This window comes from Brachypodium distachyon, chromosome 2 (assembly GCF_000005505.3).
Source record: "Brachypodium distachyon strain Bd21 chromosome 2, Brachypodium_distachyon_v3.0, whole genome shotgun sequence".
Taxonomy (NCBI): Eukaryota; Viridiplantae; Streptophyta; class Magnoliopsida; order Poales; family Poaceae; genus Brachypodium; species Brachypodium distachyon.
Window position 1 is genome coordinate 13,892,272 of NC_016132.3, and position 26,964 is coordinate 13,919,235.

Genomic DNA, 26,964 nt, shown 5'->3' on the forward strand with positions numbered 1-26,964 from the left:
TTATGCAACCAAGGTTTGCTTGCCCGCCACTTTTACTTGGGCTGATGCAGTTAGCCCAACTCGACACTTCCCAGATTCGGGCCTTTTTTTTTGACAATCCCAGATTCGGGCCTTGGTGTACCTGTAGACCTTTAAAAATTGGAGTGGCCAAATCAACGTTTGTCCAAACCGTTCAAGCTTACTCGCCTAAAAGGAGAAACTAGTTAGGAGCCCGTGCTTTGCTACGGTAAAATAAATTGTGAGTAGAATAACAATATGTGTTATGAACATTAGAAGATAACACATACCTCCACTTTTCTCTTTCTGATTCCTTGCTCTCTCGGTTTTTAAGGCAAGTATCTCACTTTGTTTTAACTACATGATGATGATGGATGACGGCACATCAAATTATATGGTGAAGACATGTGACAATGACAATATTTATCCCAAATGTGATTGTCTTTCAACAATTCATTAGCAATCTTCAGCTGTACGGAAATCATTACAGAAATCATTATAGAAATCCTACACAAATATTCATATATAACGATATAAAATACCTCTACTTACATTAAAGGAAAAAAATTATCTGTGTATCTTTTCGTTATGCGGTAAAGAAGGCGACCATTCCATTCATCAGTCTTTCCAGAAGACTGAATACGATTTGGTTCAATAGCAATGTAATCCTTCTATTTCTCTTCCTCGTCGTCTCGGCTCTATCTTCTTTTCTCCCCTTTTCTTAGTTGGCGCCCCATCTCCTTCCTTCGGTGCTGCATGCATATGGACATTAACTTACCATAAAAACAAAAGCAAACATGGAATTCTGGTGCATTAAGCCATTAACTATCTAACTATTTTTTTTCAACTTTGAAGCAAAAACCAATTGAGATGACTACTAACTTTTATTGCTTAATTGAAAACCAAACATGAACTACACATCACTGGAAAACTGATATGAGTACCTTGCTGCACTATAGAAATATAATAACATGGTTATCCAAGTTTGACTACTCATAAGAAAGTTAACTACATAACAGATACTCTCATGACCTAAAGAATGAGAAACCGGCCTTTGTTGCCGCAGTGCTGTCAAGTATGGCTTTCCAGTTCCCAAGAGTCCATACAGGAAACTTAAGCCATGCATTATCAGTGGCAAAATCACCAACAATATCTATGGTGCGAAGATGTTATTTCATACTATACAAAAATAACTCTTTAGCTGTTTTGACCCCTGGACATCCGGTTACAATAAAAAAAATCACTTCATGTATACAGTCTCAGATAACATGATATATAGGTGAAAAAAGGCAAACTGAATCAGGCAAGAACAGCCCCAAATTACATATCGACATGCCGATGCAAAGACCAAAGAGTCTTATCTTCCTCGATCTTACCAATCAGTAAAAAATTTACAAATAAGATAATGGGCTAGATGGATAATATGGATCCATTTGCATTGTTTTAATAGATAAGGTATACAGCCATAACTGTTACAATTCGTGCAACAAGCGGAATAGAATAACTATTCCTCATCTATAAAACAAATTGCAAAGAGAATCGAATCATTGGACAACTCTGACCTGCACCGCTGCACCTCTATTCTGAAACCCACTGTAGCAAACAAACCAAAGGACCAGCAGTCTATTCGCCAAAAGTGAGTAACTGATAAGATGATTAGACCTGAAAAAAGAATCAGAGACAATACATTAAGATAGCACTTTTTTAGAAAATCACCAAAAATATATACACATTGAACATTGTTATCTCATTACTGATAGATGATAATATGAGACACGAGGAGTCCTGTACCAGAAATTTGGTTTGAAAATGCTCTTATCAACTGCAAGGAGGTCGTTAACCAATCATACCATCAAATTCAAAATATTAAATACTTACTTTAGTACGCATACATGATATAAAAAATCCACAAAGTATATATATTGCTAGCACTGCCCAAATTAGGTATCATAGCTAATGAGTATGTAAGCATCAAAATTGACAAACTATAGCCTATATTAGAGATCAGTTCACCTGATACCTGAGAAACAGACCTGAAAATTAACACATACTCCTTATGAGCTATTTCTTCCAGAATAGGACTACTTATGAAAACATGTTGGCACATGATTTCTGTGTAACACTCTTTCCAAGTGGGCATTGGGCTCACAGTAATTTGAGATGGCATCAGACATATTTCGGAACTTGAATAAATGGTCGATTGTGGCACATCATGAGTATCGCAAAGGAATTAGCTAGGTAAAGTAGCATCATGAGCATCGCAAAGGAATTAGCTAGGAATTGGCAACGACAGAATATGAAAGGCCACTTGCAATACCTAGATCCATCCATTATAAGCCGCTTGTTCGATGCAGGGAGGGGTCGGGGCAAGCCGGATCCGGCCGCGGCAGGGTCGGAGGAGCCCGGTCCCGGCGGCGTTGAGGCTGGGGGAGGCCGAATCCGACGAGGTCGTCGTCGTGCGCTTTTCCTCGAGGGGGACGAGGTGGTGGCGTCTGGAACCGGAGGAGGAGGCCAGGCCGGCGGCGCTCTCCTCAGGCGCCCGTCCTTAGCGGATGGACTGCGTCTCATGGCAGCGTCTGCGAGGACCGGGCAGTGCCGAACCACATGGCGGTGGCGGCGCGCGGGGTAGGGAGGAGTGGTGGCATGCGAACAGCGGGCGAGATGCGAGAAAAGAAAGGAGAAAAACGATTCGGGAGTTCGGACGGTGGCACACTGATGTAATTTTTGTGAAGTTTGGGCGATGTACGATCCTACCACGGACGCAACTGTAAATTAAGAAATAGTAAAAAAGAAAAGAAAAATCAAGCCTTGCTTGGAATGAAGCGTCAGGTCCGCCGTTTCCAAGCTGAGTTCCACAATAGCCTGAGGATAATTTCTCACATTATGCGTGAAATCCTTGAAAGCGAAACGATATTTTTTCTATTGGAATACACTGCATGGAGATCACAGAACACAATTCTTTCAGCGGTTTCAATGCACCGATAACTTGGCATGTCGACGTCGACATGAACCGGCGGCGACGACGAGCAAGGTCACTGTCGTACTGCACGGAACCCCTGCAGGCAGCTCATCCAGGCCATATTGTACTTCACTCCAGGCCATTGTACTACTGCTACTACGAGAAGCTGAAGCAACAAGGGCAGCAGTACTACGTTCATCTCCAAGATGCTGTAGTAGCACGCCCCAATTACCAAACGCGCAACAATCCAACTGACCTCAGGACTCAGGTTCTCAAAATCTCAGCCCCATAGATCGATCTGTAAAATTCTCAAAACCTCTTTTTTTTTTCGTGCAAAAGCTGAAAATGTATTAGTGTCCGGTTTCCTCTTTCGTGGTCAAACTACTTTCCGTAGAAAGCGACATGACCAAACACAATCAGAACGAAAATAGAATTTACTATAGTATACATCACCGATCAATTACAAATTTACAGTTACAGTAGCCCCTTTTTAGGAGCAAAGAATGACAATATTTGCACCTCCCAGCTACTAATATGTGGGACGGATTATTTGTCTTGCTAGCGGTAGAATCTAATCAAGCTGCAGTAGAGTACAGTATATACAGTACAACAGGGCTACGCTAATTTGCTAATCTAGCCAACCCCTTGATTAATAATCTAATTACAATCGTAAATGGGCCGCCGGGATTAGATTCGATTCGATTAGATTAGATTAGATTAGAGAGAGAAGCAGCCCATGCCGCCGGAGCGCAGCGCCAGGAACGGGAGCACGGCCTCAGGCGACGCGGCTGGCGCCGGCGCGGGATCCCTCTCCCCGACGCCGTTGTACCTCCGCCGCGCCGACGGGCGCGGCAGGTTCTCCGGCACTACGTTCTCCAGCGAATTCGCCCGCCACGGCGGGCACTGCCTGCGCTCGCTCCACCTCGCCGCCGCCCCAGCCTGCACGCGCACCGCCGCCGCCGCCTCGTGCTCGTGCGGCGCGCCCCGCGCCATCGCCGCTGCTTCTCCGGCCCCTCCCGCCGCCACGGCCACCACGCACGCCGCCGCCGCCGCGAGAAAGCACGCCCTGCGCCGCGACAGCGGGATACGACTACTGCTGCTGCTGCCTTCTTCTCTCGGCGCCGGAGGTGGACCCGGAGGTCTGAGCTGCTGGCAGCAGCTGATGGCGGAGGAGACCGGCATGCTCGTCGATCGATCGATCTCTGGAGTTTGGAGCAGGATCGCTTCAATCTCTCGGCTCTTTGGCGGATTCTTATAGCCCTTTTTGCCCGGGGCAGGGGAATGGAGTTGGGGGAAGCGTTAGCTTTCCGGGGGAGAAGGGGTTGCGGGCGGGCCAGACAGATCGGGGCGGTTGATTTGGACTCGGACGCTGGATTTTAGCTGGTTGGCCAAGCGCCGGGACTTCGTAGCACAGGTAACTTGGCGTGTGGAACCACCACGCGAAAGATTGGCAAGTTTGGCACGTCGGAGGTACTCCACTAGATATTTGGCGGTAGCAAGTGTCTCGCTGTCCGGAAAAAGAAGTTGAGCGCAAGGCTCGCTCGTGCTGGAGGAGACTGGCACTAACGAAGAAGTTTCTGCTTGGGCGGGGAGCGCGAGACGCGGGTGTATCGGAAGAAGCTCGCTACCTTGGCCGACGACGGGCAAGCCACGCGCACAAAATGCATCGGTCCGTGTTTGACACGTCGAGATTTTATACTACTCTTGTCAGACTTTCTTGTATACACATGTCAGACTTTCTTGTATACTGTTAGAACTTCCTTCGATTATGCGATTTTATGGTGTTTTTTTTTTGAGAAATGCGATTTTATGGTTTCCGTCACTGCTTCTATCGATAATCCTGGATGCAGCTATGAGCCTACGGGCTCGTTTGTTTGGCCTTTGTTTCAGTTTTTGGTGCTTCTAACAATCCCGCTGAGAAGCATCTCCGGATGTGCTTCTCAGCTAAAAGCATCAAAAGCATGTCCGGAGGTGCTTCTCAGCAGAAGTGCTTTTGAGATTGCTAAAAGCACCAAAAGCTAAAACAGAGGCCCGAACGAACATGGCCTATGACTAGACGGCCGTGTACGTGATGAAGTGGCCGGACACAACCACAAATTAAGAGAGGAATATTCAGATGTCTATGTCTTTTTCTTTTTTTCACACGTAACCTTAATTTCCTATCCATCGCCCTTTGTTTTTCCATGCTTCTGCCCATATATGGCATGGCAGTAAATAAAAAGTTGCCCTATTTTTTAAAACTTCCGCTACATTTTTGGCCCGTCCGATCTCCATCCAACGGTCGATAATCGTTTACTTATTTTTCACGCGTAACCCTAACTTCTCCTACCCCTCCCTCAGCGCCATCTCATCCATTTTTGTTTCAGGGTGTTAGTCATTTGTCTTTATCATCTCCGATGGGCCACTTCTACTACATCGCAGAACCTCCGGATGTATCCCTTGGCTGCGCCCGGCAACATGTCTATCATGCCCATCTTGTCACATGCCAGATTGCACTCTCTAGTTCCCAACCCTTTTGTTAGACAATCTGCAACTTGTTGTCCTGAGCTAACATGAGTAATCTTGATAATACCAGCATCCAACTTTTCCTTGATGAAGAATCTGTCTATCTCTACATGTTCGATCCTATCATGCTGAACAGGATTATTTGCAATACAAATGGCGGACTTGTTGTCGCACCACAAATTCAGAGGTCCTTGTCTCAGTACCTTTAGCTCAAGTAGGAGGCCTCTTATCCATAATATCTCACTTAAACCTTGAGACATGGCCCTATACTCAGCCTCAGCCGTTGATTTAGACACCACAGGCTGCTTCTTGCTTCTCCAGGATACCAAATTCCCCCTACAAACACACAAAAACTTGAGGTTGACCGTCTATCATCCAAGCAGCTAGCCCAGTCTGCGTCACTGTAATCATCCACATTCAGGTGACCATTAGTCTTAAACCACAACCCCTTCCCTGGACTGCCCTTGAGGTATCTGAAGATTCGATAAACAACATCAAGATGTCCACTCCTAGGATCATGCATATACCTGCTGACAACACTTACAACATATGTAATGTCTGGCCTTGTATGGCACAGATATTGAAGTCGACCAACCAACTGTTGATATCTTTCTCGGTCAACAGGTTCACCTAGCTGAGCAGCCAATTTATGATTTTGCTCAATTGGAGCTGGAGCTGTCCGACATCCAAGCATTCCCATATCACTCAGAAGATCTAAAGTATACTTTCTCTGAAACAAAGCAATTCCCTTCTTTGACCTGGCAACTTCTATACCAAGAAAGTATTTTAGCTGACCAAGATCTTTAACTTCAAATGCCTCACCTAGACATTTCTTTAATCTTGCTATCTCCTGCTCATTATCTCCTGTAATTATGATATCATCAACATAGACAGCAAGGACAATGATATATTGTTCGGAGTGCTTATAAAACACCGTGTGATCACCATTACATTGTCCATACCCCATGCTGCATACAGCCTTTCTAAACCTGTCGAACCAGGCCCTCGGTGATTGCTTTAAACCGTAGAGTGATTTCTTCAGCCTACATACCTTTCCTGCAGCCTCGGATGCAGAAAAACCAGGTGGGATCTCCATGTACACCTCCTCTTGTAAGTCACCATGTAGGAAGGAATTCTTGACATCAAATTGATGTAGTGGCCAACCAAAATTAGCAACACAAGATATTAGAATCCTCACAGTATTCATTTTTGTCACCGGTGCAAACGTCTCGCCATAAGTTTGACTATACCCTCTGGCCACTAGTCTAGCCTTGTATCTTTCAATTTTCCCTTCAGGATTCTGCTTTACCGTATAGATCCACTTACAACTAACTGCCTTCTTTCCCTTTGGAAGATAAGCTAGCTCCCAGGTTTTATTCTTCCTTAGAGCCTCTAATTCCTCCATCATGGCTTCCCTCCATCTTGGGTCTTGTTTTGCTTCTTTCCCGTCTTTTGGTATTGCAGCAATTTGAAATGATGCAACAAAAGCTTTATATGATGAAGACAACGCTTCATATGAAACATAGTTACTTATGCCATGCTTAAACCCTTACCTGTCTGGTGGTTCTCTTCCTGCTCCCTGTGTTTCTTTCCTCAGGGCAATCGGCAAGTCCATGCTAGTACTTGTGTCATCTGAAGTTTGGCCTCCTCCAAATGAGATCTCACGCTCTTGATTTTGTTCATGTTGCTCCCCCTGAAGCTGATTTCCTTCTCTTGCTCCCCCTGCACCTGTTCTTCCATAGACCTTTTCCTTCTTGTGTACACTTGAAGGTTATTCTCTTGATTCGGTCTTGGCCATCTCTGGGCATTTGGTAATTCAATTTCCTCAACATCAACTGGTATGGATCCCACTATTGGTGTTCTTCTTCCCTAGAATTGGACGTATTCTCCCCCTATTGACAATCCTCTATGCACTTGGGAGGGTCAAGATCTTCAAATAATGCACTGAAATCTGTCTTCTCCCCATAAAAAGGCTCAGCCTCTCGGAAGGTAACATCCATCCTTACAAATGTTCACCGTTCAGTGGGACTCCAACATTTGTAACCTCTTTGTCTTGCGGGGTAACCAATGAAGATACATTTAAGTGCTCTTGGATCCAGTTTTCCAACTGATGGTCTATGATCTCTAACAAAACAAGTGCATCCAAATAACTTTGGAGGAACCAGGAATTTGTTTTCCCCCAGTAGCATCTCACAAGGAGACTTCATGCCAATCACCTTTGAAGGCATACGGTTGATCAGGTATGTTGCAATCATTACAGCTTCACTCCATAAAAATTTGGGAACATTCATGGTGTACATGAGTGATCGGGCCACTTCCAAAATGTGTCGATTCTTCCTTTCTGCAACTCCATTCTGCGGGGGGGTATCAGGACAAGAGGTCTAATGTTGTATACCTTGAGATGACAAGAAGCCACTGAATTGATGGTTCACATATTCAGTACCATTATCGGTCCTTATCATCTGTACCTGCATGCTAAATTGGTTTTTCACAAAGGCATAAAAATCCTGAAAACATTTAAACACCTCATCCTTATGTCGCAGGAGATATATCCACGTCATACGAGTGTGGCAGTCAATAAATGTCACAAAATATTTCATACCACTGACAGAGACAACAGGACATGTCCACACATCTGAATGAATCAACATAAACGGGGATATACTTCTAAGCCCCTTACTCACATAGGAAGTTCTCGTGTGTTTTGCATACTCACATGCATCACACTTGAGTGTACTCTTGTCCACCCCACACATTACATCAAGAAACACCTTATACATCTTATCAAAAGCCATATGCCCCATCCGACAGTGATGGATGATTGCCATTGTTTCCTTTTCACCTAGTATTGCAGCTGGTACTAAACTTGTGGTAGTGCTGGGCATCTCACGGTCCATATACCACAATCCTTTACGCCTGGTTCCTGTCCCGAGCTTCCTTCCAGTCATCATCTCCTCAATCAAACACATCTTCTTATCAAGAATTATTCGACAATCTAGTTGATCAATCAAAGCACTCAAAGACACCAAATTTACAGGGAAGGCCGGAACATGTAAAACTGATGATAACTTAATGACAGGAGTGCACTGAATAGTTCCAAGTCCCTTTATAGGTTGAGAGATGCCATCTGCGGTTTGAATTGTTTCATTGTGTGTAGGTGGATGCTGAATGTATGATTCAAATTCCTTTGAGTTACCCGTGACATGTTTGGATGCTCCAGAATCAAGTATCCAATCTGGGCATGATTTGTGTGTGGATATGGATGCATTTGCAACATTACCTTCATCGGTGTAGGCAAAGTGAGCGAAGTTCCCAAAGCTGTTGTCCTCCTGGTTTTTCCTCTTTGACTCCCCTTGAGAATCACTTGATGTTCCTTCTTCTGGAACTGCAAGATTTGCTTTGGAATCACCAACATGGACAGAGCCACCAGAATAGCCCCTGCCTCTACCTCTATAGGATCCACCTCTGCTAGGTCCTCTCCCCCTTCCACGCATTTCTCTGCGTGGTTTTGGACAATAGCGACTTAGGTGGCCTATCTGTCCACAATTATAACACTCCCTCGTCTCCTTACGTTCTGCTGCAATGAAGGCTGAACGTGATGGAGTTGCTTCTCCATCCTTCTTTAACTTCAACCTTACCTCCTCCTGGGCCATCGCTGCAACTGCCTCCTCCAAGGATGGGAGTGCTGGTTGGTGGAACAATCCAGCACGCCTTCCTTCAAACTCAGAACTGAGCCCCTTTAGAAACTTCATCGCTCTCCTTCGCTCTATCCATTTCTTAGCAGCAGCAGCAACACACTCTGAATGTGACAACTCTAAAGGATCATAGTGATCCAAATCAGCCCACAAGTGTTGTATTTCTGCCACATAATCCATCACTGACTTATCCCCCTGCTTCAACTCATTTATTCTATCTTAAATTTGTGCCATAAGCATCACATTTCCTTTCCCAGAATACATTGTTTCTAAGGTTTTCCATACCTCTGATGCACTTGACAAGGTCTCCACTGCTGCAGCAATTGATGGAGTCAATGAGTTCAGCAACCACACCGCCACAGTGGAGTCAATGATGCTCCACTTCTTCCATTCTGAGCCTGTCTTGTCCTCTGGTTCACTGACTCCACCCTTGACATAGCCTTCCAGCCCCTTGGTCCTCAAGATCAGTAGAGCTCTTCTGGACCAACTCAAGTAGTTCTTGACCCCCTCTAGCTTGATGTCATTAGACATCAGCTCTATCTTCTGGACCACTTCAGCCTGTGGCACGAGTGCACCTGCAGCCGATGTGCTCTCTGCCTTGACAGAGAGAAGCTCTGCCAGCTTCAACATCTTTAGTACTCCCTGATCTCCCATTCTTCCAGACCTCCTCCTGCACCCGGATCTACTTCTCCACCACCTCTACTTCCGCCCAGACCTCCTCCTGCACTCAGATCTACTTCTCCACCACCTCTACTTCCGCCCTGAGGGGTGAGCAAGCCTTCCCCTCCTCTCAGATATCCACCTCTTCCATTTCCACCAGCAGCAACCTATGCTCTGATACCATGAAGGTAAGTGACGGCTGAGAGGGGTGAAACTCTCTCTCTATTAGTTAGGGTTCCCAGAAAGGAGCCAACAGATACATGGGCCAGGAAAACAGACACACACACACACACACACACACACACACACACACACACACACACACACAGAGCAGGCTACAGCCAACAGCCCAGCATATACTATTACTAATAACATGAAACCGGCAAAAATTGCAGCTCTACAGTATGCAGCCTATAGTTGACACTTGACAGCTGTTACAATTACAGCTACTCCTATTCAACAAAACTGCAATTGACTATCAGGCCCTTCCTTACTAGATTAAACTTACTTGATATTTCTTTGGCAAGTTGTTGGAAGCAAATATCATCTCCAAGAAGAACTACTTCAGGAGACTGCAAGGAAGGAACAGTAGACCAATTAAGAAAGAAATAACAGGACCTTTTGGAAGTTAACTGATAAGAGGAGAGAAATAAATAGATTACTTTCTGTGAGGTCGAGATGTAGAAACTGAATTCCAGCATCTCGGATAACTTTTCACCATTCTTTGTCATGTACCAAGTTGTAAATTTACATGACCCAAAACCTAAGATATGTTTATCTAAGCAGCAATCAGTCCTGTGGTGGGCATGTTGTTGTATCAAAGATGTCTGTCCTGCTACTTGCTCATGACTATTTCTATATCAGGTTCACAATGCTTGTTACAAAAGACTTCTGTACTTTGGTTCGGAACCGAGGTGAATAATTGCACAGGCCACATACTATATTCTCCTTAGCCTGAACCTCCGCATGAACAACTTCCATCCCTAAAATGGTGGAATTCCTTGGTGTCCCTGACAGTTATTTCTCTTCGAACAATCTTAGAAATCATCCTCAATATACCATGACAGCTTTCGCAAGTGTACTGGTTCTTTGTGACACAAATTGAGGTGCCAGGTGTGGTATTGATCAAACCAAAAGCAACAGCTAGTCTTTCACTGTGACCACATAACACATCATCCTTGGACACTTCTTTATCTTCTAAAGAATAAGATTCAACAGGAGCAAACCCAGATGCTTTCATCCGCTCATATATGCCATCTAAAACATCATTTATTTCTTTGATCTGTGGATGTGATTCATCATCTGTAAGAAATGCATGGATAGCTCCTTTAACTTCAACCCAGCTACATCCATAGTCATGCTCCAATCCCTTCACTCGCATGGTTTTTCTCACCTTAGACACTTCAGCCCACATGCCAGCATCGGCATATAAATCAGAGAGAAGAACATGATATCCAGCATCATTAGGTTCCAACTCAAGGACAATTTTCGCAGCAAGCTCGCCAAGTTCAATATTCCGGTGTATCCGACATCCATTCAGCAGGGCTCCCCATACAGCAGCATCTGGTGTAATAGGCATTCTATTTATGAAGTTGTAACCTTCTGTTAATCTCCCAACACGGCTCAGTAAATCCACCATGCATGCATAATGTTTGAGATTTGGAACAATTGAGTACTTCTCAGTCATACTATGAAAAAGTTCCCAACCCTGACTAACCATTCCAGCCCTACTGCAACCACACAACAGAGCAACAAACGTAACTTCATCCGGATGCTCTCCAGTTTCTAACATTTCATTGAAGAATGATAGAGCAATGTCTCCATGCCCATGAGCAACAAAACCAGCAAGCATGATATTCCAAGATACAACATCCTTTGTGCCATGTGCACCAAACTGTGCCCAGGCATATCCTGTCTGGCCACATTTCACATACAAGTCTAGAAGAGCATTGGGTACATAACCTTCAGATGCGATACCTTGCCTTAAAACATGTGCATGGATCTCTTTACCACACCTCAAAGACCCAGTGGCAGCACAAGCAGCAAGAGCAGCAATAAAAGTAACAGAATTGGGTTTTACATCTGCCAGCATATGCCGGAAATAATATAGAGCCTCGAAGTTCTTATGGTTAAAGCAAAAGCCTGCAATCATTGAACTCCACGATATGACATCCTTGTCAGGCATGTACTTAAAAACTTCAATAGCTTTTTCAATGATCTTTGACTTCGCATACATTTCAACGAGTGCGTTTGCAACCACGATGTACCTTATGAATCCCTTGCTTGTGGCAAGCTCATGCAACTTGATGCCAACATCTAATCGCCCTAAGGAAGCACAAGCAGCAAGAGCGCTTGCTACAGTAACATCATCAGGACTGACGTTGTTTACTTCCATGAGTGCATACACTTCAAGAGCTTTGTCCGGAAAGCCGTTTTTCTCATACCCTGATATCATGGCTGTCCATGACATGGCATCTCTGGTCTCCATTCTTGAGAATACTGTGCATGCTTCCCCCATCCTCCCAAGACTGGAATACATCTGAATCAAGGAGTTACAGAATGCAACATCAGTGGCAAAGCCTCTCTTTACGGCTAATGCATGTATTTCCTTTGCAAAATCAAGGTCAGACAACAATCCAGATGCAACAGTCACACTGGTTATCGTCATGAGATTCGGCTCCACTTCATCCTCCAGCATGTGAAGAAATAACTCCAGCCCCGCCTCGCACTCATGGTTTTCAAAATGCCCGGCAATCATCGCGTTCCATGAGATGCAGTCCGTCAATGACATGCCATCAAACACCTTCCGTGCAGCCTCAACATCACCACACTTGGCATACATGGTCACGAGCGCATTCAACACATCGACCTCGACTCCGAGCCCGAACCTCAGCACATGAGCGTGCACCTCCCTCCCCATCGTCAAGTCTGGGACGCCCCCGCAGCTCCGCAGCACGCAGGGGAACGTGTACACGTCGGGCCTCGCCCCAGCCCACAGCATCCTGTGGTACAAGTCCAGCGCCTCCTCCAGGAACCCCGCCTTGCCGTACCCTCCCACCATGACGTTCCACGAGAAGACGTCCCGCTCGGGCATTTTCGCGAACACCTTCCACGCGTGCCACGTCTCCCCGAACCGGACGAGCATGCTGAGCATGGCGTTCCCGAGGCGGAGCCCGAAGGTGCCGTGCGCGGCGTCGGCGTGCCCGCACGCGCGCAGCCCGTGCTCCGCGGCCCGGCGCCACTCGCAGAGGTGGAAGAGCGCCACGTAGGCGTCCTCGTCGGGCGGCTCCGGGGAGGACTCGAGCAGCCAGAGCGCCTGCTGCAGCTCCCCATGCGCGCAGAGCTCCCGCAGCGCCGCGCTCGTGTCGGCGGAGGATGTGGAAGCCGCCGCCGCCGACTCTGACGACACCGAAACGACCGCGCGAGGAGGCCGGCCGGGGCTGGAGCTGAGGCGCCCGCTCCGCGGGCGCGAGGGCGGGAGGGGTTGCGAGGAGCGGAGGGAGCCGAGGAGGAGCAAGGGAGGGTTCAGGTGGGGCTTCGTCGGCGGAGGCGGCATCCTAGGAGCTGGAGGAGGCGGGCATGGGCATGGCGGTGGGAAGCGAAGCCGGAAGCCGCCGCGGGGTTTATGAGAGGTTTGGGGGAGGAGCTGGCGCCATGGTGACCGCTTGCTTCCCGGAGCGCGAATGGATAAGCAGTTATGAAGCTTGGGGATTAACGAATCTATAATAACTTCCATTGACATATGGGCCTCGCCGGGCTCCAGGACCTTGGAGGAAGACGTGGAGCCCCCGGCCCAATAGGAAAATTCACTCCTCGGTCTTCTTTTTTCTTTGGCTGGATTTTCTGGTCCTGAATAAACCGGAGAGAAGGGAAAAGAGAAACGAAACTACAGTGGCTGTCAATGGCGTCGTTGGCTCCTGCGACGCCCGCGAAGCCGATCGGTCTCCTGCCGTGCCCAATCCGCGGCGGCGGAATCGGGTCGGCGCGGCCGGGCCTGGCTACGGCGGCACCCCGGCTCAGAGTCTCGGCCTCCGCTTCCGCCTCCGACGTGCCGGACTTCCTCTCCTCCGATTGGTACGTACCCTCCGTTTCACCCTGCAGCTTTCTTCTCGTGTTTCCTTGCTCTGGATGCGAGCATTTGCAAACTAGATTTACATGCTAGAATGTAAAACAGAGGAGAAGAAGGAGGGTATTTGTGTGCCGTCTCTTGGTGTGGCACAGGGTAGCACAGCTCCTCAATCCCCTTCATGTAGCACGTGGAGATGATCTCTTATCTCCTGCAGAAAGCAAACTCAATCTTATTCCTAATGACAAATCTTATCTAGTCGAAGTCCTAGCTTTAAGGGGCAAGCAACTAACCGAATATCCGGGTTGATCTAGCCATTTCGTCCATGTGTGATGTTTGTCAACTGCTGATGTGCTTCTAGTGCTACATTTTATTTTTAGCTTGTTGATCTATTGATTTTGGGTAGAAGTAAGTTTTGTAAAATGTAATCTCCACGGAAATCTTTCTTCCAGCCTTACCTTAGATTTGCGTAAATGGCTGAGAATCAAAGGGGTTGGCATATTAACACAAATTGCAGTGAGAAGAGGTGATAGTTAGCAAGTTTGTGAGACACTTAGCTTTGCCTATCAGGTGTTCTTGTAGGCAGGGTGCTAATGGAATGAATTTCTGTTGTATCATCTTATAAAATCATTGTTGTTCTCAGGTAGCTCCATATTTATCTCTAGAAGCTTCAACCTTAGATAGTGCCATACTTTCTATTGAATATGTAGAATCTTGATTTCTGCCCCTGTATAGTGGCCTTTGGCCTTTGTTTCTCTTTCTTTCCTTTTTTTTTGTTTGGGGATCCGTTGGGTCCCGGTTTTTGTTGCCTAATTGTACTTGCGCTTCTTGCGCTTTCTTCTCAATGAAAATGACACGCTGCTTGGCGTGTTCGAGAAAAAAAAAATGTAGAATCTTGCAAAATGACATAAGCATAGCATTTGTGATAGCAAGTGTTTCTTGCCTGCCGTGCCATATATAACAGTTAGGCTGTCACTGCATGTGTATCAGCTAGTATTTCTTACATGGTCTTTCTAGGTATAACAGTTAAGCTATCACTGCACATGTGTATCAGTTATTTCTGTACAAGATTTCTCTGACTCGGTATATCCATGCTGCTGCAGGCTTGAAACACGCAAGAAAAAGCCTTTGGGACCCAGGTTGAATGTAATTCCCTAACAGAAAACAACTTTGAAATATCATAATATTCAAATATTTTTTGCCAGCACACAATAAACATGGTATTCCCTTTTTCAGTATAATGCAGAAGAAGCTGTGGAATACCAACTTGAGGCCTTAAAATACAATGACCGACCTCGCCAAGACTATGGGATAGAGGTCATGTACCGGGTAATAGGCTAATAATAGCAAGGGCATGATAATTATTCATTTATTTAGGCATTTCTATGGAATTTCTTCTGTTTGAAAGTCGGCTTGGTCAGTCTGACGGGTCTATGTGGTCTTATTAGTTTGCAGGCTTTGATCCATTTGAAAGATCAACTTATTTTGGACGACAATTTGATCTAGGACAGGTACACCAGAGATGTCTTCCTTCTGACCTGCGTTGATAATCAAGAGTTGCCATCCTTACTACTTGCCGCCTATACTGTTTCAGTTCGAGCGTTTCCGGCGGATATTTCATCACTCAACCTACAGAGTGCTGCTTGCCCACAAAGAAAGAAAGATATTAAGCAGTTTGTGGGTTGAAGAGGTTTTTCCCCTTGGCGCCATTTTCTTTACTTGAATGAGAAAAACTAACACAAAGCAGACGAAATCCATCATGCTGAGATGAATTCATGATTAACAGACTCCATTACCCAGTTTTAATAGAGGATATGTTTCATCTCATTGTGCCGACAGAACCAATATAAGCAGAGAGTTTGGGTTCGAGGAGCTCGGCCAGAGGAAGAGGAGATATTCCAATTTACAATGATTCAGGTACCTTTCTCTATCAGCACATCTCCGTGTTTCCTACATTCCATCTACTGGTTATTTTTGAATTGCTTGCTGTTGTAGAGAGTTGGAGGCTCATGGGATGGTTACTGGTTAACCGAGAGCCTGACCAATGACGACGGAGACACGTTCTCAGGCGGGGTTGCTTATTGATGGACATATCTTGTTCTGTGGGCTGTCATTGTATTGGTGTACATATGGAACTCCCAGCACATGTTGCAAAATTAGCAATGTAACTATGGAGTGATGGTTAAGTTACATGAGTTGTCTCTGTCCATGTAGCTACTGCCACACATGGAGTAAGCAGAGGAAACGAATTTGTGGTAGATTATGCTGGTGTGTTTCCATTGTGGTCAAGTCAACCATACCGCCAGGTGTATAGATAAGAGTCACACTTGTATATATAATCCCTGTAAAGCAGTACTAGTAATTTTGTATTCTATACTTCCGTGAGTCAATAAACCACTCAGAGTCTCAGATTGGGGATAGTTTGCAGAGGTTAGCTAGCTTAGCTCAACATGGTTGTTGAACTAAAAATTGGCTGTCGGAAGGAACCAAATCTAACCACACACCAACACACCTTATCATAATTTGCATTGACCAATCAGAAAAGAGGTCTTGTTGTTTGTTGTTGAACTGCGCAAGCACCTGACTTGCGGGTTCGATGCTTCCTCCTCTTTTTGCCTATCTATCCAGCATTGCCGTTTTGCGTTTTCACGTGTTGGGTCGAGGTTCGTTGGCAAGTTCCTTCCGCTGGTCAGCGTGTGTTGCTGTTTGACCTGCTACACCAAGTTTTAGTTACTGGATGGTATTTTCGGTTACTGCCCGTTAACCACAATTCCCTGTTATCTCGTTAAATACACAAAAAAGTATTTGTTCTGGAAGATTTTGATTTTAAGCCAGATTTTAAGCAACAAATGCATTTGTAACTGGACACACAATAACAATCTTCATGCACTTCCCTTCGGCCCCAGCGCCGGCTTCTTCGGACCACCCTACTGAAGAAGAAGAAGAGCTGTAAAGCATGTCTGTCTTTTTTAACTATAAATCGTTAATGCTCAGTATGAGCAGTTGTACTCCAGGTTGTGTTTTCTTTCATTTATGGAGGACTATTTGTATCTGGCATTATTCGATAATGGAGAAGCCTAGTTTTTTGAATTTATAAAAAACATGTGTCTCAAATTCTGGTCAATATGTGTGCTGTCTTGTTAATATCTTTCCTCTTTTTTCAAGTTTCATCTATTAATTATTATTTAGACAACTAATACGAGTTCATACAGATCCAGATCAGAGATCCATATTAGTCCTTAGCTAGCTCACCATTAGCACTACCATTAACTGTAGTACCTTGTTAATCACTTCCAGTTTATATATGCGTTGCAATATGTATGGTACTAATATATATTCTCTAGATTTGGATATACACAAACTCATATTAATTGTCTAAATATCAGTGAACCGAATTTGAAAAAAAAAATTAACAAGAGTACACACATTGGTACAAAGTGTGTCTCACACTTCTTGCATGTGTCTCACACATAGCTACATTTGCCAGAAGTGTCTCACACATAGCTACATTTGCCCCTCTCAAGTTTTCCCCTGGGTCTGCTCTGCAGGATATCTTACTACAAAGTGGGTCTCACACTTTTAAAAAAAGTGGGTCTCACACATTTAATATTTGTGGTTTGGCAGGTTATGGGTTCAAGACTTCGGGTGCTAGAACGAGAATGTGCCCGTGATACTTTTTTTTAGAGGAAACGCTTGCATTTCCTTTAACTTGCAGGCTCGGACAACTCGCCGGCCACAAGACGGACTACATCACTAGGAAAGGTGTCGAGCCATCGATAGGTTCAACGAGACCACCTCCAAAGCCAAGTGCCGCCAACAAATGGGCAGGTTAATTACACTCCCTCTTACAAAACAAAATACGAAACTCGATATAATTAACTGAAAGTAAAAGCTTGGCTTCCCTAAACATGACTCCCAGCGATGATGCATCATAGTCCGTCGAAGTCATGGCTCGTTGCAAAACTTGACAGTCAGTCTCCAAAATAACTTTACCCATACCCAGATTCCCAGCGTATAGTATACCTCTGATAAGAGCGGCAGCTTCAGTTTGCAGAGCACTCGCCGCCGAAGACACAGCACCAGCAGCCGCAAAGACAATATCTCCGTAGGAGTAATTATGGTTGTACTCCAGGTTGTGTCTCTTTCCATTTATGGAGAACTATTTGTACCTGGCGTTATTCGATAATAGAGAAGCCTAGTTTTTTAAAATTTATAAAAAACATGTGTCTCAAATTCTGGTCAATATATGGAAGTACTATGCAATGTGTGTTGTCTTGTTAATATCTTTTCTTCTTTTCAAATTCCATCAACTAATTATTATTTAGACAACTAATACGAGTTTATACGATCCAGATCGAGATATCCATATTAGTCCTTAGCTAGCTCACCATTAGCACTGCCATTAATCATTTCCAATTTATATATGCATTGCTATATGTATGGTACTAATATATATTCTCTAGATTTGGATCCAAACAAACTCATATTAATTGTCTAAACAATGACATACCGAATTTGAGAAACAAAAATTAACAAGAGTATACACATTTCTATAAAGTGGGTCTCACACTTCTTGGACGTGTCTCACATGGTGCTACATTTTTCTCCGGGTCTGCTGTGGAGGGTAACTTATTACAAAGTGACCCTCACACTTTAAAACAAATGGGTCTCACACAATTAATATTTGTGGTTTGGCATGTTATGGGTTCAGGTGCTAGAACGAGAATGTGCACGTGAAACTTGTATGCTTCCATATCTAGCACGCCAACCACAAAAAATTATATTGAAACTTGTCAGCTATCAGATCTAGCACGTCGACCAAAACTGTTCTATTGAAACTTGTCGGCTCTCAGATCTAGCACGTCAACCACAAAATATTCTATCGTAAGTAACCCTATGATGGATCTATAAGCCCAATCATATTCCTCGCCATCGGCGCGAGGTCGCAAAGTCATGGTCGCACTGCAATTAATCACTTCCAAGTTATATATGCATTCCAATATGTATGGTACTAATATATATTCTCTAGATTTGGATCCAAACAAACTCATATTAATTGTCTAAACAATGACATACCGAATTTGAAAAAGAAAATTGACAAGAGTACACACATTGCTACAAAGTGGGTCTCACACTTCTTGGACGTGCTCACACATTGCTACATTTTTCCCTGGGTCTGTTCTGGAGGGTAACTTATGACAAAGTGAGCCTCACACTTTCAAAAAAAGTGGGTCTCACACAATTAATATTTGTGGTTTGGCAGGTTATGTGTTCAGGTGCTAGAACAAGAATGTGCACGTGAAACTTGTCGGCTCCCAGCACATAAACCACAAAAAATCTATTGAAACTTGTTAGCTATCAGATCTAGCACGTCGACAAAAAATGTTCTATTGAAACTTATCGGCTCTCAAACCCTGTCGCGCGGGGTGGGTGTCCGGTCGTGTTAGGGTTTGGGAGGAGGTCGCCACAATAGGTTGGTAATGTGCGGCGACGCGTGGGGTGGGTGTCGGGTCATATTAGGGTTTGGGAGGCGCCGCAAGAGGTCGGTAACATGCGGCAATGTGTGGGGTGGGTGTCGGGTCATGTCAGGGTTTGAGAGGAGCCACAAGACGTTGGCAATGTGCGGCGGCACCCGGGGTGGGTGTCGGGTCGTGTTAGGGTTTAGACGGGTTTATATACCAATCATGATTCTCTCTAGATGGTTGGATCGAGATCTGACGGCTATGCGTGGCGGCGCGCGGGGTGGGTGTCGGGTCGTGTTAGGGTTTGGGAGGCGCCGCAAGAGGTTGGCAATTTGTGCGGCAGTGCGCAGGATGGGTGTTGGGTCGTGTTAGGGTTTAGGCGGGTTTATATAGCAATCATGATGCTCTCTAGATCGTTGGATCAAGATCTGACAGCTATGCGTGGCGGCACGCCGGGTGGGTGCGGGTAGTGTTTGGGTTTGGATGGGTTTATATGGCAATCATGATGCTCATCTAGATGGTTGGATTGAGATCTGACGGCTATGTGTGGCGGCGCGTGTGGTGGGTGTGTTTCGTGTTAAGGTTTGGGTGAGTTTATATATATAGCAATCACGATGCTCATCAACATGGTTGTATCGAGATCTAACGGCGATGCGTGGCGGCGCGCAGGGTGGGTGGGTGTTTTGTTAGGGCTTGGACATGTTTGTATAGCAATAGCGATGATCATCTAGATGGTTGGATCGGGATCTTACGGGTAGAACGTCGGCTTTGCTAGAATCTTTTTCGGGTGGCTGCAGATGGAATGGAAGGGGGATACATTCTCGGAAATAATCCTATTTACAAATCTCATCCTAATTGCTATCGTTTTCCCGACCGTCTGGTCAACGAGGAGTGGGCGATTGGCATGTTGCGTTTATAACACTCAGAAGTCCATCACAAAGAGGGCTTGGTATTTTGCGTTTGTCACTCTCACAATTCGCATCACACAATGTGCGAAAAGTATGCATGTAATTCAACTGCCATTCTCACCGCAAGGATTTGGTAATGTGTCGCGGCACGTGGGGTGGGTTTCCAGTTGTGTTAGGGTTTTGGAGAGGTCGCCACAAGAGGTTGGTAATGTGTGGTGACGCGTGGGGTGGGTGTTGGGTCATGTTAGGGTTTGGGAGGCGCCGCAAGAGGTCGGTAACGTGCAGCGATGTGTGGGGTGGGTGTCGGGTTGTGTTAGGGTTTGAGAGGCACCACAATACGTTGGCAATATGCGGCGGCGTGCAAGGTGGCTGTGGGGTCATGTTAGGGTTTAGGCAGGTTTATATACCAATCATGATGCTCTCTAGATGGTTGGATCGAGATCTGACGGCTATGCATGGCAGCATGCGGGTGGGTGTCAGGTCATGTTAGGGTTTGGGAGGCGCCGCAAGAGGTTGGCAATGTGCGGCGGCGCGTGGGGTGGGTGTCGGGTCATGTTAGGGTTTAGGCGGGTTTATATAGCAATCATGATGTTCTCTAGATGGTTGGATCAAGATCTGACGGCTAGGCGTGGCGGCACGTCGGGTGGGTGTGGGTCGTGTTTGGGTTTGGACCGGATTTTATAGCAATCATGATGCTCATCTAGATGGTTGGATTGAGATCTGACGGCTATGTGTGGCGGCGCATGTGGTGGGTGTGGTTCGTGTTAAGTTTTGGGTGAGTTTATATATATAGCAATTACGATGCTAATCAACATGGTTGTATCGAGATCTAACGGCGACGCGTGGCGGCGTGCAAGGTGTTTTGTTAGGGCTTGGACATGATTGTATAGCGATGATCATCTAGATGGTTGGATCGGGATCTTACGGGTAGAACGTCAGCTTTGCTAGAATCTTTTTCGGGTGGCTGCGGATGGAATGGAAGGGGAATACATTCTCGGAAATAATCCTATTTGGGAATCTCATCCTAATTGCTATCGTCTTCCCAGGAGTGGGCGATTGGCATTTTGCATTTATAACACTCAGAAGTCCATCACAAAGGGGCTTGGTATTTTGCGTTTGTCACACTCACAATTCACATCACACAATGTGCGAAAAATATGCATGTAATTAAACTGCCATTCTCACTGCAAGGACTTGGTAATGTGTCACGGTGCGTGGGGTGGGTGTCCGGTCGTGTTACGGTTTGGGAGGAGGTTGCCACAAGAGGTTGGTAATGTGCGGTGACACGTGGGGTGGGGTGTCGAGTCATGTTAGGGTTTGGGAGGCGCCACAAGAGGTCGGTAATGTGTGGAGATGTGTGGGGTGGGTGTCGGGTCGTGTCAGGCTTTGGGAGGCGCCACAAGACGTTGGCAATGTGCGGCGGCACGCGGGGTGGGTGTCATGTTAGGGTTTAGGTGGGTTTATATAGCAATCATGATGCTCTCTAGATAGTTGGATCGAGATCGGACGGCTATGCGTGGCGGGTGGGGTGGGTGTGGGTTGTGTTTTGGTTTGGACGGGTTTATATAGCAACAATGATGCTATCTAGATGGTTGGATCGAGATCTCACGGCTATGGATGGAATGAAAGGGGACTTCATTCTCGGAAATAATCCTATTTGGAAATTTCATCCTAATTAATATCATCTCCCGGACCGTCTGGTCAAGGAGGAGGGGAGGATTGGCATTTTGCGTTTATAAAACACTTAGAAGTCCATCACAAAGAAGACTTGGTATTTTGCATTTGTCACACTCACAATTCACATTACACAATCTGCGAAAAATATGCATGCAAATAAACTGCCATTCTCATCACAAGGATCTTAATCATCTTCAAAATTAAAGAAAGAAAGAAAAAGTTGATTAAAGTATCTGGTATGGTTACCACAAACCTTGGGCCAGCGGCACCACACTTTCACACTCACCGGAAAGGGCAAGGAAACTTGCCGCTGCAGGCTTCCAAGTGACATCGATGGTCAGTAACTTGCCTGCCCGGTGAAACCGACGTGTGATCCATCGGATGGATGCATTACTGATAATGTAAACGAGCAGTCCATGTTTTTCACACGATGGAGCTGACCGGACATAGATGATCACCCGGTCCAAGGAGTGGCACACAAAGGTCCCGGCCACGGAGAAGCCGACACTGGACGAGTCCAAGCCATCGATCGCCGTACGTGGGAAACTTTTGGCCAGGCCAAAGATGAAAGAGCCGTGAAGGCGGTTGTACGTGCCAGCGGTTGCCTGCCTACCTGAAACAGTCCGCGAGCGACTGAACGAGGAAGGAGCGAAGGAAGCAACAGGCCCCGAAATAGCCAGACGAGCGGCGGAACGGACGGACGGACGTGACACCACGTTGCTGGAAGAGATTGGAATGCCTGGAAACGGGAGATCGAATCCATTCCTTTCCTGGAGCGCCTACCCGTCGTTTCGTCCCCCAAGGCCCTGCCCGTCGTCGTGAACCCGCCTCGCGTTTTCTTTCCCGTCCGTTCCCCGGCCAGGGGCGCGGGTCACGCCGTGGGCGTGAAGCTCCAGGACTGTCGCTGCTTCGGCCGTACCGTGCCGTGCCGGGCTTTGCGTTTCCTCGATCCAGCCCGGTCGCCTTCGGTCGATCGATCCGGCAACCAACCAACCAACCAGGTCCTGCTCCTCTCTTCTCCGAACCCGCTTCAGATTAATTAAGCAAATCGAAATTAACTAGTACTCGAAGGCTGCTGATTACGAGTCTTAAAGTTATTACTCTGCTGTTCCCTGCAGGTGGTCTCGTCTCGGACTCCAGTTCCCCGTGGGTTCCGATTCGTGTCCGACCGGCGGTCCATCGATCCTCCTATATAAAGCTACCAATACGCCCGTCTCAAGGCCTCAATCCAATCCAAAGCCAAAGCCAACGAGTTCCCAATCAATCGAATCAACGACCCAGAGAGCTCAGAGACGCCCACGAAACAAGAGCCAGCGTAGCTTCAGGCTTTTCAGCACACGATCTTTGTGCTCCCCAGCCAGCCACGATTGGCAATCTTTGCTCCTCGCCGTCGGCCCGCCGAGCCGCCGCAATGGCCGAGACACCACCGGCACCGGCACGCGGTGGCGGCGTGCTGCCGGACTTCCTACAATCCGTGAAGCTCAAGTACGTGAAGCTGGGGTACCACTACCTGATCACCCACGGCGCCTACCTCGCAGCGCTCGCCCCACTCCCGGGTCTCCTCCTCGCATCACACCTCTCCACTTTCACCATGGCCGACCTCACCACGCTCTGGGACACCTTAATCATCAGCCAGCAGCACAACCTGGGATCCCTCATCGCCTGCACGACGCTCCTCGTATCCCTATGCACGGCCTACATACTCACCCGGCCACGGCCCGTCTACCTCGTCGACTTCGCCTGCTACAAACCCGCCGAGGAGCGCAAGTGCAGCCGGGCACGCTTCATGTCCTGCACCGAGTCCCTCGGCACGTTCACCCCGGAGAACGTCGACTTCCAGCGCCGGACGGTCCTCCGGTCCGGGCTCGGCGACGAGACGTACCTCCCGGAAGCCGTGCTCAACGTGCCGCCCAACCCGTCCATGGCCAACGCTAGAAAAGAAGCCGAGATGGTCATGTTCGGCGCGCTTGATGACCTCTTCGCCAAGACCGGGGTGAAGCCGAAAGACATCGGCATCCTCGTCGTCAACTGCAGCCTGTTCAACCCGACCCCGTCGTTGTCCGCCATGGTGGTGAACCACTACAAGCTCCGGGGGAACATCGTGAGCTACAACCTTGGCGGCATGGGTTGCAGCGCCGGGGTGATCGCCGTGGATCTCGCCAGGGACTTGCTCAAGGTTCGCCGCAACACGTACGCCGTGGTGATCAGCATGGAGAACATCACGCTCAACTGGTACTTCGGCAACGACCGCTCCAAGCTGCTCCCAAACTGCCTCTTCCGGATGGGCGGCGCCGCCGTGCTCCTCTCCAACCGGGGCTCGGCACGGCGCCGCGCGAAGTACCAGCTGGTGCACACGGTGCGCACGCACAGGGGCGCCGACGACAAGGCGTTCCGGTGCGTGTACCAGGAGCAGGACGAGGACGGGAAGACTGGGGTTTCGCTCTCCAAGGACCTGATGCACATTGCCGGGGACGCGCTCAAGACCAACATCACGACGCTCGGGCCGCTCGTGCTGCCATTGAGCGAGCAGCTGCTCTTCTTCCTCACGCTTGCGGCGCGCCGGGTGCCGTGGGCGTGGGGGAAGCGCGTCAGGCCTTACATCCCGGACTTCAAGCTCGCGTTCGAGCACTTCTGTATCCACGCCGGGGGCCGGGCCGTGCTGGACGAGCTGGAGAAGAACTTGAAGCTCACGGAGGCGCAGATGGAGCCGTCCAGGATGACGCTGCACCGGTTCGGGAACACGTCCAGCAGCTCGCTGTGGTACGAGCTGGCCTACGCTGAGGCGAAAGGCAGGATCAGGAAAGGGGACAGGACATGGCAGATCGCGTTCGGGTCCGGATTCAAGTGCAACAGCGCCGTGTGGAGGGCGCTCCGGACGGTGAACCCGGCCAGGGAGAACATGGTCGGCAACCCCTGGGCCGACGAGATCCACCGGTTCCCCGTGCCCGTGATCATCCCGGACACCGCCTCCTCCTCCTCTGCTGCTCCTCCTAGCTCTTCCTCCTCTAGTTAGTCATGCATTGATCGCCCGATGGATGTGCAATCCAAAGCTCGATCGATCGTCTTTTGATCCAAACAGTTGTAGTAGTAAGTTGTTTCATTGGTGGTAGTGCAAATTGGTAGTCAGTAGTTTTGTTGATTTCTGATTGATTAAAGAGTTATACCTGTATTGATTTGTCATTGGTAGTTCAGTTGTACAGGATCGAGTTAATTAGTATTATTTGGTAAAGTACATTGTACACGAAGTTTTCGTGCATGGTTGGTTCAGTTAATTTACTGTTTTGAAATCGAAATCCATCTTCCGGTTCTTCCTTCTGATTCATATGCTTGTTGTGCAGTTCCGTTGTTGTTGTTGTTGTTTTTTTTTTTTTAGATGTGTGCAGTTCCTATGTGTTGATGCCACCAGGGCTGATGTCGTAACCGTCTTTAACATGATCTCTGCGTGCCTGTTCATGCGCCCGCTCATCACTTCCCCGTCCTCCTTTCACGCTTATCTGCATAAGCCATGCATGCTGGCTCCCTGAAAGTTTTACCATGCGTTTGTGGTGGTGCCTGGTGTGCAGGAACGGATGAACAGCAGCAATCTCAAAGTAGCTCTTGGTGTACCGTACAATATTATGTTTGTACTCCCTCTGGTCCGGTTTAGACTGAGGTTGCTCACAATTTGCTATAACTAGTAGAAATTTCGAGCTGTGAATTTGGCTAAACACCGTGAGATCTCCCTTCATTGATTAATTATACTTGAGGTGTCCGGTAAACAAACTGTTCAGCTTCTGGTCCCTTTAACTGCCACATGGTGAATTATGAATACGCAAGATTGATACAGAGGATTATGCAAGTCTTGTGTTTCATTCCACATTGTTGTGTGTCGTTATCAGGCGCGCTTTCGTAGGTGCCAGAGATGTATGTGTGCGTGGGTTAATTGATGAGCAAACTAGCGAAAGATAGAAAGGGGAACAATCAGCGCTAGCAGCACCGATCAGTTGATTTTGCCTTAGCATAGCGATATCGAAGGCAAAACGATCCATCCATAGAACTCCGGCCATGCAGCGATGGGTTACCAACATAGAAGAAGATAGACTTTTTGAAAAGTAATCTTGCTAAAAGCTGAAACTAGAGCTTTTTTCGAAAAGTGGGGGAATCCCCAAACTAGAGCTGATTTACTAGCCAAACACAAATCTTACTGTTCGAGAGTTCATACATAGGTGAAGTTGATCTAAAGGTCAATTGAAGTTTAGATGGAGTGAAACTCTTCCAAACACACCGGTTCCAAGATGAATTCATGCTCCAACAAAAATGTTTATTTTTCCACCTAGGTTACAACGGAAATACATGGGCTACCAAACACATGTGTGAAGATGACGCAAAATCAGAACATTGCCCTTTTTTTGACTGTTTTTTCTACGGGACGAGAACATTGCCTTTTCTTGGAAGGTTGGTGTAATAAAAGCGAGACTTTGATATTTCAATCCCTGAAACCACAAACTCTGTGATGGTACCTGCAAGAACCTGTGCATAATTTTCTTTCACTTTAAAGATAGTTGTTGATTTACTACATGACCTTGATCTTTTCGAAAAAAAAAAGACACGTTGGCTAGGATCACACCTCTCTTGATTCAACGGACCTAGCATTATTAAGGAAGCATAAAAAAAATATGAAAATCATTTCATTTCCCATCCCACAGTCAATCTCTCTTTTAGGGGATGCAATCCTTCGTGGCCAATTGTTTTGGTTATCATTTCATCCGCCAGTTGTTCATTTGTTTTCCCTAGTTTTCTTTTTCGAGCAAGTTTATTTGTTCCAGAAAGCACCAGATTCTGCCTACAGGCCAGAGCCCAAGTCCCAAATGGACGATGGAATCACACGGGCTCTTCTTCTTTCTCAACTGGGCCTTGGGCAGTAAAGAGAAGCAGCCCACCTGGCCGCCCCAACGGAACCTTCCGGATCCGACGGCCGGAAATCTCGCGTGGGACGAAAGCTAGCGTGTGATGCGATCCACGCGCGCCGCCCGAGATCCAGCGGCCACAATTCCTG

The 26,964-nt window shown here is 46.9% G+C and overlaps 4 protein-coding genes across 6 annotated transcripts; 2 read left to right on the plus strand and 2 right to left on the minus strand.

Annotated features, from left to right (window-relative positions):
- Positions 1–1,412: 1,412 nt before the first annotated feature.
- LOC100831637 (pentatricopeptide repeat-containing protein At1g15510, chloroplastic) lies at positions 1,413–13,507 on the minus strand. Of its 3 annotated transcripts, none has more exons than XM_024460221.1 (3): positions 10,479–13,507; positions 10,325–10,388; positions 1,413–1,659 (listed from the first exon to the last, which is right to left on the minus strand). In XM_024460221.1, the coding sequence occupies exon 1, from the start codon at positions 13,370–13,372 to the stop codon at positions 10,766–10,768; it is 2,607 nt and encodes an 868-aa protein (XP_024315989.1). In that variant the 5' UTR covers positions 13,373–13,507; the 3' UTR covers positions 1,413–1,659; positions 10,325–10,388; positions 10,479–10,765. The 3 variants fall into 3 exon arrangements, with proteins under 3 accessions (XP_024315989.1, XP_024315990.1, XP_003567843.1); XM_024460222.1 differs by lacking the exon at positions 1,413–1,659 and adding an exon at positions 8,042–8,415; XM_003567795.4 differs by lacking the exon at positions 1,413–1,659 and having other exon boundaries at positions 10,153–10,388.
- Positions 3,674–4,138, minus strand: LOC100843339. Its single transcript, XM_010232696.3, has one exon. The coding sequence runs from the start codon at positions 4,136–4,138 to the stop codon at positions 3,674–3,676; it is 465 nt and encodes a 154-aa protein (XP_010230998.1).
- A 151-nt stretch (positions 13,508–13,658) lies between the features above and the next one.
- Positions 13,659–16,302, plus strand: LOC100831946. The gene is made up of 7 exons (XM_003567796.4): positions 13,659–13,890; positions 14,986–15,028; positions 15,119–15,211; positions 15,331–15,393; positions 15,477–15,572; positions 15,722–15,799; positions 15,878–16,302. The coding sequence occupies exons 1-7, from the start codon at positions 13,718–13,720 to the stop codon at positions 15,965–15,967; spliced, it is 636 nt and encodes a 211-aa protein (XP_003567844.1). The 5' UTR covers positions 13,659–13,717; the 3' UTR covers positions 15,968–16,302.
- Positions 16,303–22,379: 6,077 nt separating this feature from the next.
- On the plus strand, positions 22,380–25,222 carry LOC100843954 (3-ketoacyl-CoA synthase 11). The gene is made up of 3 exons (XM_010234808.3): positions 22,380–22,463; positions 22,792–22,930; positions 23,048–25,222. Exons 1-3 carry the CDS (start codon positions 22,380–22,382, stop codon positions 24,940–24,942), a joined length of 2,118 nt encoding a protein of 705 aa, XP_010233110.1. The 3' UTR covers positions 24,943–25,222.
- The last annotated feature ends 1,742 nt before the right edge of the window (positions 25,223–26,964 follow it).